The sequence below is a fragment of the Dasypus novemcinctus genome, chromosome X, assembly GCF_030445035.2.
Source record: "Dasypus novemcinctus isolate mDasNov1 chromosome X, mDasNov1.1.hap2, whole genome shotgun sequence".
Classification (NCBI taxonomy): Eukaryota; Metazoa; Chordata; class Mammalia; order Cingulata; family Dasypodidae; genus Dasypus; species Dasypus novemcinctus.
In genome coordinates, this window is record NC_080704.1 from 33,885,199 (window position 1) to 33,897,960 (window position 12,762).

Consider the following 12,762-nt stretch of genomic DNA (forward strand, 5'->3'; position numbering starts at 1 on the left):
GGAGCCCAACTGATTGAGCCACAGCCACTTCCTGCACGTGTCTTTTTTAAATATATTTTTAAAAGATACTTAGATTATATTAAATGTTACATAAAAAAAATAAGGGATTGCCATATGCCCCATTCCCCACATCTCCTGCTTTTCCCCACATTAACAACTTCTTTCATTGGTGTGGTGCATTCATTGCATTTGATGAGTACATTTTGGAGCACTGCTACACTGCATGGATTATAGTTTACATTATAGTTTACACTCTTTCCCACTCAATTCTATAGGTATGGCAGGATATACAATGGCCTGTATCTGTTGTTGCAATGTCATTCACACAATTCCAAGTCCTGAAGATGCCTCCATATTATGCCTCTTTTTCCTTCTCCCTGACTTCAGTACCTACAGTGGCCTCTAGCAATGGAAGAAATTATATCATTGATGTGCATGTGTCTTATCTTGGGCATGTGCACTGCGGCCCTGGAAATTCCCCTATTTACACTGATAGGAATGTCCCTTTTCCTTAGGAACCAGTTTTCCTATGGTCCCAGGCACTTTACACTAGGGCCCATAGCCAGCAATCTCTTGCCTCAGACAGCCACAATTTAAGAGCTTTCCCCTAGTGTTCTATAAAAGAGGTCTGTGAGCTGCCTCTTGCATATGGGCAAGATCTGGGATTGCAAGATTGAGATGAGTATCCTGGTTCAGTTCCTCCGGCTGCCACCAGACAGATTGACCCAGGCAAACCTGTTCCTTTTATATGCATGAGGGTTACTCTGCTCTCTCTAGAACTGGAATCAGTAACCCACACGCAGAGCTCAGGCCAGCTCGTCTGGGCTGGTAAGAATATAAGGAAGGGGCCAGTCAGGGAACCATGAAATCCTACCATTTCTAAGATTTTTGTTCTTGATTTGGTGCTTGCCTGTTACTACAATCCTTTAGCTGCTTTCTGAAGTTTTGAAAAAGTTGTTTCTGCCAGTGCTTGCTGGTTGTTCATAGGTTCTGTGAGAGGATGGAGTTCTGGAGCTTTGCACTCCACCTTCATGATTGGGGTAGGCTATTCCATTTACTTAATTTTATTTCTCATTTCTCTTTTTTCATTATGGATGGCTTCCACTGTTATGTCTTCATGTTCACCAATATTTTCTTCTGAAATGTCTACTCTGCTGCTAATACCACACAACATATTTTTCATATCTCATACATTATAGTTTTCAATTTTAATAACTTTGGTAATGTCTTTGTCTACTAACTCTAACATCTATGTCAGCTCTAGGTCATCAAAAATTACATTTTACTGCTTCTTTGGATTCCTGGTACTTTTTTTATTGGTTTGGGAAACATTGTCCATTTTACCTGATTGGGCAAAGGATATTTTTCTATCCCTATAAATATTCTTGAGCTTTGTTGTGGGATGCAGTAAATTACTTGGTTATGGTTTGATCTTTGGGGGTCTTTCCCTTAATATTTGTGAGTCTGGATGAGAGCAATTCTCAGTCTAAGACTAATTATTCCCTGATGGGGAAACAATCTTATGTGTACTTCACTCAGTGCCTTGTGATCTTGAGGGTTTTTAAAATCTGCTTGTGTTAGCAAGAATTATTCCTGGCACTGTGTACCCTAAGCTTTTTATGTGTTTTTCTTCATGGCCTAACATAGGGTCCTCACACTCATGCACTGATCAATATTCAGTTACGTACTTAAGTAGGATCCTCTGCTGACCTCTGGAATTTTCTCTGTGTATAGTTCCCTACTTTCCAGTAGTCTGTTCTACAAATTCCACCCCCTGCCCCCTTTCTTCCAGACTCTCTGTTCCATGTCCTTGACTCGAGGAATCTGGTGCTTCAAACTCCGTCATTTATTTTTAAAAAGCCCTATTCCCATTGTCTTTTTTTCCCCTTAAAAATCAAAGATCTGTATATAAGTGGGTCTGTTTCAGGATTCTCTAGTCAGACCTATTTGTCTATTTGTATACCCCTACACCCATACCATGAAGTCCTAATTGCAATAGAACTTTTAATAATTCTTATTATATTGTAGAGTATGCCCTCTTATTTTTTTTTTTCAAGAGTGTCTAGGTCATTCTTGGTTATCTGCTATAAATTTAAATTTACATGAAATTTAAACTTGAAAGTTTGTCAAGTTTCACATACTCATACTCACATACACATCCCCCCCTACACACACATAAATCCAATTGGGTGTTTGAATGTGATTGAATGTGATCCTTGGATTAGAGCTGAGGCAAATCAGCAAGTTTACAATATTGAATCTTCCTGCCCATGAATATATTGTATTTCTCTCTTCATAAATGGCTTTCTTAATTTATCTAAATAGTATTTTATAATGTTTTGTACAGTTTTTAGACATTTTTGTTAGATTTAATTTAGGTGCTTGATTTTTTATGGCAGTTTAAATGTTACATCTTGTTTAAATTTTATTATCATGCTATTTGTTGCTGCAGAAAAAAAAATGTGTTTTTGTGTATTGCTTTTATGCTGAGTAACCTTTATAAACTCTTTTAATGATTGAATGGTTTATTTTTAGCTCTTTTGGATTTTTCTCATACACAGTCTAATCATCTATAATTATGAAAACTTTATTTCTTATGTTCCACTCCTTAACTTTTTTATTTCATGCACTTCCTGTCACTGCGCTAGTAGGTGGCTCTATTGTGATATAGCATAGAAATGATGATCAAGGCCATTTTTGGCGTATAGATAGGTTATTATCGTAAAATCAAGGGCCTTGCCATATATAACAAAAATTAATTAAAACATGTCTACGATATATATCTTTCTACAAATAAGGGTCAAAAATATAATGGAAAGTCACTGCACTGTACTTTGCAACGAAATGTTACGTGACATCAAGATCTGGGCTTCACAAAATCATACAGCCCTGACTCTTCCTTATACAGAGTCAAGGCCGCCCTCGCGTCCCCCTCACCTCCCCCCTTGTGCCCCCCATCGAGCCCCCCCTACGTCTCCCTCCAGATCCCTTGCGCCCCTCCGACCCCCTCACGTCCCCCTCCGCACCTCACAGACTCGCTTCCCCCTGGCGCCCCCCTCACCTCCCCCCTTGTGGTCCCCCTCGCGCCCCCCTCGCGCCCCCCTCGCGCCCCCCTCCGCACCTCACGCACTCGCTTCCCCCTGGCGCCCCCCTCACCTTCCCCCTGGCGCCCCCCTCGCGCCCCCCTGGCACACCCCTGGCGCCCCCCTCACCTTCCCCCTCGCTTCCCCCTCGCGCCCCCCTCCGCACCTCACGCACTCGCTTCCCCCAGCCGGGCGGTCCCTGCTGTCAGGCCTGGGAGGCCCCAGGCAGAAGTCCCCGAATGTGACTCCCGCTGACTTCCGCCTCGGGAGCCTGCGGGGCGCGCAGGTTGGCATCCGCGTGAAGAGACGGAAATCAGATCATCAAAAGGAGGAGTCCGACCCAGCCGGGAGGTAAGATAAAGACCCTGAGAGAGGTTTGAGGGGACCCGCCGCCCCAGAAGCTAGGGTTCCCTCAGAATCCCACCCCTCCTGTCCGCCGTAGTAGGCCCGGGGCAAGGATCGCCTTACCCAGAGCCCTCGGATTGCCCCTGGAGGGACTCAGAAAGGTGAGGGCACTGACCCAGAGTGTCGGCCTCAGGTCAGAAGAGGGCGGAGTCCCGGGCCTGGCCCAGAGTCCTTGAAACCTCCTCTGTAAGTCCTAGGGGAACCCCGCATCCCCCTAGGAGAGGCGTCTAATCCGAGCCCTGCCCCTGCCATGATCCCCTGCCCTGACCCCCGGGAGCCCTGGGCGCGGCCACGAGGCCCAGACACACCCGCAGTCCCCTCTCCCGTCACTGTGGGAGGGGGCCAAAGGCCTTGCTCTAAGGCTGGCTGATTCAGGTCAACAGAGGGCGGCATTCCTGGCCAGGAGGCAGGGTCAGAACCCAAAGAGAAAGGAGGGGACTGATGGCACGACAGAACGAAGGCGAGGGGTCAGGGTCAGGGCCTGCTCCTGTGGTCAACCCTGGGAGGTTCTGGTCACATCTGCCCATCTGGGTCCCCCATGACTGCCTTCTTGGGCCTATCGCGTGCTGTCAGCCATGGGGCACCCCAGGGCAGATAGGTTAGAATGGGCCCTCCCTAACCTCTGCCCCAGGGGTCTCAGGGATGAGAGGACCTTGTTCTGAGGGAATAGGTCTGTGGTCCGCAGAGGGAGAAGCCCCAGGCCCTCATGAATATTGAGAACCCTAGTTTCCACAGGACAGAGAAGGTCCCACTGAGTTCAGCCGCTGCTGTCACCATAGGGTGCCCCCAGGCAGCTATCATCAGATGATCTCCCTGATTTCCTTCTCCGAGGTCTCAAGGAGGTGAGAGTCTTGGTATGAGGGGGTCAGTACCAAAGCAGTAAGGCAGAGCATTCCCAGATCCTGCAGATGTCCAGGCAATAGCCCTGAACGTAAACTAAGAAAAACATGACGCACCCTCCCCCTCCGAACAAGGCATCTTCATGGAGTCTGAACCTGCCAGTCCCAGCTGTCGGCCTCAGTAAGCCCCAGACAGAACTGGCAGACAACAGCGCAAGGCTCACTCTAATTCCTTCCAGAGGATATTAGGAGACAGGGTGATCAGAGAATAGGAGCCTTATGGGTTCCTAGAGCAGTGACCCCAAGGAAACCCGCAAAGCCAAACTTCATCCAACACAAGGGTAGGGTCTCCATGCTGAAGGAGCTCACAGCATCTCATCCTCTCTCCTCCAGGTACCCTTATCAACTGCACCCCTACCCACACTGCTGCTTGCTGTCCCTGACCTCAGTCATCATGCCTCGGGGTCAGAAGAGTAAGATTCGTGCCCGTGAAAAACGCCGCCAGGCACGGGAAGAAGCCCAGGTGGGTCCTCAGGCTCCTGCAGCAGTGGCAGAAGAGGCCCAGGCTTCCTGCTCTCCTGGGACCAAAGATATTGCTGAAAGCTCACCTCCTGCTTGGCCACCTAGTCCTCCTCAGGGGCTTCAGAGAGGCTCATCCACCAGCACTCCTGCTGCAGCTGTGCCATGCACAGACTCTGAAGAAGGTGCCAACACCCAAGAGGAAGAAAGTGCAAAGTCAGCACAGGCCCAGCCTGTCACTGCGCGCTGGCTCAGAGGCCCTGTAGATATAAAAGTGGCCATGCTGGTGCATTATCTGCTGCACAAGTATCAAATGAAAGAGCCCATAACAAAGGGAGATATGCTGAAAAATGTAATTCAAACGTACAAGAGCCACTACCTTGAGATCCTGAAGAAAGCCTCTCATCACCTGGAGCTTATCTTTGGCCTTGACGTGAAGGAAGTGGACACCAGCAAACACACCTATGTCCTCATCAACAAATTGGAAATGAGCTGCGAGGGGAAGACGAATGAAGACAGAGGCCTGCCCAAAACTGGCCTGCTGATGGCTGTCCTGGGGGTGATCCTCACGAAGGGCAACTGCGCCACTGAGGAGGAAGTCTGGGAAGTGTTGAATTTGATGGGGGTATATGCTGAGAGGAGGCATTTCATCTTTGGGGATCCCAAGCAGCTCCTCACCAAAGATATGGTGCAGCTAAATTACCTGGAGTACCGTCAGGTGCCCAATAGCAATCCTCCATGCTATGAATTCCTGTGGGGTCCGAGAGCCCATGCTGAGACCACCAAGATGAAAGTATTAGAGTTTTTGGCCAAGATCCATAATACCATTCCCAGTGCCTTCCCATTATTGTATGAAGAGGCTATGAGAGATGAGGAAGAGAGAGCCCAAGCCAGAGCTGCAGCCAGGGCTCACATGAGCACCACGGCCAGTGCACGTGCCAGGGCCATACCCAGCAGCTCCTGCCCAAAGCGAAGTGAGCAAGATGCTCCACATCGAGTTTGAAGAGGGCTGTCAATGTTCTAATTTGTGGAGGGTTTTTTGAGGGGTTGGTGACAGCACAGGTAATATCATTTTTGTTTTCCTGTTCTATATGGTAACATACCTTTTTTGCCAAATGTTCCTTTTAACGCATGGTTTCATTAGCTTCAGAATCTAAGTTTAGGAATGATATTGATCACACATTGATCACTGTTAATGAGGTTTGAGAGTAGGAACTTTACTATTTCGTAGAACAAACTGGGAAACGTTTCATCTTCTTTAGTGAATTGGAGCAAGATAATATGGCATTGTATAGGCATTTCCTTGGAAAGGTAAAGAATTCGGTAAAATAGGCTCAAGAAACAGAGAAAAAGAAATAAAAACAGTAAATTAATGGTTTCCCTTTTCACTTTCAGTTCTGTTCTGTAAAGTTAAAATTATTGCTTGTTGTGTGCAGATGTAAAGTTTGGATAATGGATATTGGTGATGCTAGCATAGTATTTTGAATATAATTAACACTGTTGAGTTATACACTTGAAGGTGGTTAAAGTGGGAAATTTTGAGTTGTATGTATTTTCCTGCATAAAGAAGAAAAGAGATATGTACCTGGATTCACCTAACTTATTCAAGAATGTATTAAATGTCAAATTATAATAAATGAAAACTCTCCCTCACTGACTCTTTATTCTTCAAACAAACATTAGTACTGGGGGTTGGAGGATAAAGAAGGGCCAGCCCATGCCCATAGAATTTTAGCATAGGAGAAGTGATCACATAAAGAAGATGGTGAGAAACCTAATATTTAAAGGAAACATCAAGAGAAGGAATGAGGCTTGCGGAGTTCTGGATGAGAATCATCCAAGGTAAATGCCCTGAGGCAAAGGGGTGTGGAGCCTGGGGAAACCACAAGTCCTGCAGCGGGAGTTCATTTTAAATTAAGCTGAGTATTCGCTAGGAAGGGGCTGTGGGAGTGCTGAGCAGTGGCCAAACTCTCAGAAGGGCTGCATCACAGTTGAGAGACTAAAGACTGGAATGGAAACTGCTTTTAGCAGTTACCTCGTGTTGGAGAAAAACGGCACTCCCTGGGACACGGAAACTGATTGCAGGCAGAAGGTTTATTGGGAAGCTCTCCCAACAGAGGGGGTCTGAAGAATAGACTTCAGCCCACTCCTGGAAGGGGAGGGATTTGAAATTAAACAGAACTTTCCTAGGCAGGGAAATGATAGTTGGTGGGAGGGGGTTGAGGGTCCAAGTGAGTTGCAGGGGCCAATAGGAAGCGCTAGAGGTGAAAATTTTCCCATATGGCTAGAGAATAGTGGTTATGTTGTAGAATTTGAGAGAAGTTCAATTACTTGAGTATAGAGAGGCCAGGACTCAGGACTCAGGAATGATTTTGAGAAGGAAAAATGGTTTATTGACGGCTGGCCGGACTCGGGAACTTTCTGTTTGAATCCCGAGCCCCGAACAAGATTTTTTAGCCCCTTTTATACAGAGAGGAAAGGCCAAATGGTCCTTTTGTTTCAGTTCTCAAAAGGCTTGAATTAGCATATATTTCCACATCTTAGTAAGTTTTTAGCATGGACCTCAGGCATTCGATAAGTTTTTAGCATATTTGCTTTGCATTTCCCCTGAATACTTAAAGTTTATAGACCTTGCATTGTTAAACTGTCTCCTGCTCACCAAGGGCAGGACTGCAGCCTTTCATCATCCCACACCCACAAGTCACAGTTTAGGTTATCTCTGAAGAGACAAAGAGCTTGCCACCCATAGCCCATATCATTTCCCCCCTTGCCAAAGTTTAACTTGCTAAGCTTTGGCATAATTATTGTTGGAGCTATGAGGTGGATGGCTGTTTGTTGTTTTGATTGATTATTTATCAGTCTTTAGTGTAGCATCCAGGACTGTTTTTAAGAGTTTAGAAGTTTTCATTCTGGACAGCAGAATCCTGGGGTGGGGGCCTCCTGCAGTCATCCTGCGGCCACCGGCGCTCACATGGATTTCCAGTCAGGTTCCAGATCCATCTATTAATTTTATTTTACCCTTGAAGAGTTTATACCTTTAATTTAAAAGGGGTGCTGAAGGGAGACGGATCTCTTTTCTGTAACTGCTTCCTGCTGGCCATGGGCTGTAGTCATTGCCTAATAAGGTGTAAAACTCTTAATTTATTCTAACTGGAGGAAGATGGATCTGGCATTCTGTACGAAGTTGGATGAAGTTTTCATATGGTTAATAAGATGTTCACTCTGAAAGAAACAAACTTAATTAAAAATTTGGAATACCCGGTTTTAAAAGAGGACACATTGGATTACAGAGGTAGACAAGGTTAGGTGCCTATAAAGATGGCACTCCTTAAAAGCTGGTGGGAACAGCATATATATTCTTTTTTAAGTTATTCATCTTTAGAGAGAAATTGCAACAGACACTTAGCTTTGTCTGAAGACACATTCCAAGCTGTTCAATGATTGGCACTTATTCGCTCTGTCAGATGCTCCTGGTGAACTGGCACTCCTTGGGCAACTGGCTTCACTCAGGATTAGAACACTAAGTTGGAAATTCTCTTAGTTTTCACCTGTGGGAGTGATCAGAACTACAGAATAAAGGTTTTTTTTTTTTTTACACCTTGGTTTTAATTGTACAATTTCTAGCAATTTTGACTTGTTCAATAGGTGACTCAACATCAGCAAGCAAGCCTCACCTTTGCTACACAGCAGAGTACAGTAGAATATAGAAGTTGACTGAGACTGGCTGAGACTGCCACCTTATTCTATAGACATGTTTATTAACTGTTTAGAAAACGATTTTACCAGGAATTTAACATGTCTAATATACTTCTGCACTTGATCCAAAATAGAAAAGATAACGTTATAATTATTAGGCATATATTTAGTACAGGATAAAAGTACAGCACTTAATATTAACTAATGTATTACTTAATGCATAAGGATTCAGAGTTGCAATTATTAGTTTTGAGTTTCAGGTTTGTAATACTTTACATGTTATCTCTCCATGAGAGCAGGCCATAATGCCAATTGTGTTTAAGTTTCACTTACAGTATCCTAGTATCATGGCTCCACTTAGCATGTTCTTTAACGCAGTGAGCAAGTCGCAGCATCCTTGATCTTAGAGATATTTTCCAGTATTCTACTAGCCTGGTGCATAGTGCTCTCTGGCACCATGGAACAGTGCCAGTCTGGAGGCAATATCCATTGTACACTTGGCTGTACCGAGTCATTATTGGCTGCTGCAGGAGCTTGAAACTGCAACCTAGTTTCCATCGACTTCAGGAGCAGAACCAGAGGCTGATATAGCAAATATTTTTAATTGAGGGGTCAGTGACCAGCCTAGCCAATAACTCACATGGAGAGGCAAAATGCAATGCATACAAGGCCTGGTTTGAATGCACACGAGTTTGATAATGTTAACGTTTATTCCTTGTTTTTATATATATTTTTTAAACAATTTAATGCAACACATCATATATCAAATGACTATTTACTTACACAATTTTACCATGAAGATACCAGTAGGTATTTTACTTTAGTAATAGAGGAAAAAAATATTTTTCATTGTTAAAGTGAAAACAGAATATTTCCAATAGAATCAAGATAACTTTTTATTACCATTTACTTAAATATGTACCTTGTGGTGGCCTTCAGACAGGTTTTATTATCACAAAGTTATTTTTTGCAACCAATACCAATCTAAGTTTTAATTAACAATGACTTTTAGAACTAGAACTATTTAAACATTTTTAGTTTGGAAGATGCTTTACAAACTCTTTATAATTGACTATAACCACATTGACTAGCCACCTCATGTTTAAATAAACTTATTAAATTACAATTACCAAAGAAGTTTACTCTATTTATTTAAAAGCATATCTACAATCTTTTTCCTTTAGCCTAATTTCACCAATGTGAACTTGCAATTTTCATTACTCTGAAGATCTCGTACATAATGTTAATTTAGTTTATAAATTAACTATGGGAAATTACACTCAAGTTAAATAAAATTGAAACCATTATAGTTTATGCAAGGAATGTTCTCTTTTTCCCTTACAGGAAGCTAAGAACTTCTTTTCTTTGTTTAAGTTATGAAAATGAACAATTTAAAAGCATACTGACTACCAGGTTTTAAAACACATTACACAATTACTTAATTTGTTTAATCATAACCCAGGAAAGATCTTTCCATAGTTTTCATGGACTTTTCTTTACTTACTGAAATTTGTTAATAGAGCCACTAATTACCTTTATTTTGTTGGAAAGAAATCTTCTGGAAGTAAATAAGGCTCACCAGATTGTGGAGGAGAAAATAATTTATTCTCAATCTTGCAAGAAGGGGCACAGAGCCAGATATGGCTGGCACCCGGAACAAAGAAAAATGACACAATTTATATCCCTAAGCCTAGCACACAAGCTCTTCCTCTGTTTTTCCATAGATTGGATACTTCAGAAGTTAAAGCTTATCTGAGATCTAACTTTCCCGCGCAAAAGTTTGTGATTTAACTGCTTCTTCTATCTCACATTCCAACCATTTTAGTTTTTACCTGTTCCCCTTTGTTAAATAAGGAATAGAATTTAGTGCTGAAATGGCACCAACCTAACTCCTTCTTGGGCAACCTTTCACTGCCCGTAGGACTGGCCTGAGCTGGTCTCCTCCACTGCTGTCCAACCCGGGAGTGGGAAACTGAGGCAGCAGGCCACTAGGTTACACCGATCAACATTTTTTTTTTCCTTTATGTGAAAACCAACCTAATCTTTGTTTTTTTTTTTTTTACATTTTATGGTTGACAAAAGGTTTAAACTGGGAAATTACCGGGCAAACTGATTCTTAATTCCCTAGCCTAGTAGATAGGTTTAATCTGCCACACCTAATCTTGTCTTTAAAGCTCTTGCAAAGAGGAGGCCTTTTCCCAATTGTTTTTATACTTAGATTTCTATATGACTTTTTCATCCTGCTTAGTTTAATTTGGGCTTTAAGAATATTTACAAATATAACTGCATATTTAATTTTTAACAATTTGAATAGAGCTCTTTTAAGAATTTTCATTTGTTAATTTGATATTATCCTGATGTATGAAGACATACACTGAGCAAATGGGCAGACACAAAGAGTTAGACACAGAAACAAAACTCATTGATATGATTTATAATTTGCATTATTTTATATATTGTTTAGCTTAATTTGGGGTCCCTAAATATATATTACTTATAACTGCATATTTAACCTCAACAATTTGAGCAAATAGGCAGACATGAATAGTTTGACACAACAACATAACTTTAGTTACTTTAAACTTCTAATTCTTACAAAACAAGTGTGACTGCAAAACATTTCAGACTCCTGAAACTCTTCTTAATTTGCACTATGACTGTGCAGTTTTATACTATGACTATGCAGTTTTACACAAGAATTTTCCTTCTTACTTAATGGATTGTAATAACCAAAATGTTCTCAATGCTTTAGCACCGTTTTGTTTTAGAACCTTATATTTTACTTTGAAATTAGCAGAATTTTGAATAAACAACAAGATTAATCTTATATATATTTACTGAGGCTATTTGAAGCCTCAGGGAGACAGACTGGTTTCTCTCATGAATTGCCACTCTTAGGAACACTGACCATTAAGGCAGGAGACTTCTCCCCCTTCACCCCCCTTTTTGATTTTGGAGATAATAAAACTCCAGTGGTCATTTAACCTTATTCCATCAGGCAGCAATTTATTTAGTTTACACTTGAATTCATGAGAGAAAGGGTTACTAATACCAGGACAGGAGACAGTGATGTCCTTGCTCTTGTCTGGCCTATAGGGGCAGAAGCTATTATGAAATAACCATAGGCAAAGGCAAGGGGTGAGGTTAGGCTTGAAGTAACCATAAACAAAGGAAAGATTAGTTTAGAATTTACATTTAAATAATAGTTTCAGGCTAAATTCAATCAGTTATAATTTCAGTTATTATCTTTCCGCTCTTTCATAATATAAATGCATTTATAAATGATTTTAACTCTTAGTTACAGTTTTTATTAATTTTTTTAAAACCTGTTAATTTTATAACACTTTTAAACACCTTTCATTCGACTTATAACACATTAAATGAACTTAACCATTACTTTAATTTCTCTTTTAAGGTAAAATAAATCTCTTGCTGTTAGTTTGAAATAAAAGCTACTTTTCAGGATTTGATGAGATAAGACCCTTCTTCAAACACTGAGGAAATGATGAGGTTAAAGCACAAGTTATTTTGATAAACCAGATTTTCTTTGTATACTGATCTTACACAGTTTTAATCATAAAAGTTTCCTTTCACAAACCTTCTACACTTTCAGTATTTATTCAGATTTTGTCCCACACTCTACTCTTTCCAATAATCAAATCATTTTATCTTAGGACAAAATCATCTTCTGCTTCCTTAACAATAAAAACACATTCCATATATCCCACATACTAAGTTACCAGGCAAACTTCTTACAACATATAATTGCCATTAATACTAAACAAGCTTGTTAAAATAATGAACTTTTTTTCACTTTTAATACTTAGTAGCAAGTAATACCAGAAACAGTTTTTTTGGAAGCAAGTTGGCAGGGGAGGCTGGCTGCTGAATAAGTTTGTTATAAAATTACCTTTTATTATTATTATTATCAATTCAGTTTTTGTTTAATAATGACTTTCTGCAATTAGCCATTTAAATACCTTAATTTAAACAATGCTTTGTAAAACCTTTATAATTATTTATACCTTTAAGACAAATTTTACCTTCACAGAACACATTCTCTTACTTAAAGTTACTACAATACCTTCTAAGAACCTGGGCAGAATGCAAATATAGTTTGGCTTTGACACCCTAGGGAGGGAACTTTACTGCATTTATTCTGATTCTGCTTTTCACCCCCTTCACTTCCCCCCTTCCAGGCAGTCAGGTGCACAACAATC

General features: G+C 41.4%; 1 protein-coding gene across 1 annotated transcript; it reads left to right on the forward strand.

The window, feature by feature from the left end:
* Nucleotides 1-752: 752 nt before the first annotated feature.
* Nucleotides 753-5,849, forward strand: LOC101423401 (melanoma-associated antigen B10-like). The gene is made up of 3 exons (XM_004471302.3): nt 753-828; nt 3,272-3,434; nt 4,721-5,849. Exons 1-3 carry the CDS (start codon nt 753-755, stop codon nt 5,847-5,849), a joined length of 1,368 nt encoding a protein of 455 aa, XP_004471359.3.
* Nucleotides 5,850-12,762: the final 6,913 nt, after the last annotated feature.

What these genes read in the sequence shown, in the direction of transcription:
- LOC101423401 (XM_004471302.3), top strand. Translation starts at nt 753, where the DNA reads ATGAGGGTTACTCTGCTCTCTCTAGAACTGGAATCAGTAACCCACACG. An exon ending in AGGCCAGCTCGTCTGGGCTG is followed by an intron (nt 829 to 3,271) that starts GTAAGAATATAA and finishes CGCTTCCCCCAG; the next exon opens with CCGGGCGGTCCCTGCTGTCA. An exon ending in GAGTCCGACCCAGCCGGGAG is followed by an intron (nt 3,435 to 4,720) that starts GTAAGATAAAGA and finishes TCTCTCCTCCAG; the next exon opens with GTACCCTTATCAACTGCACC.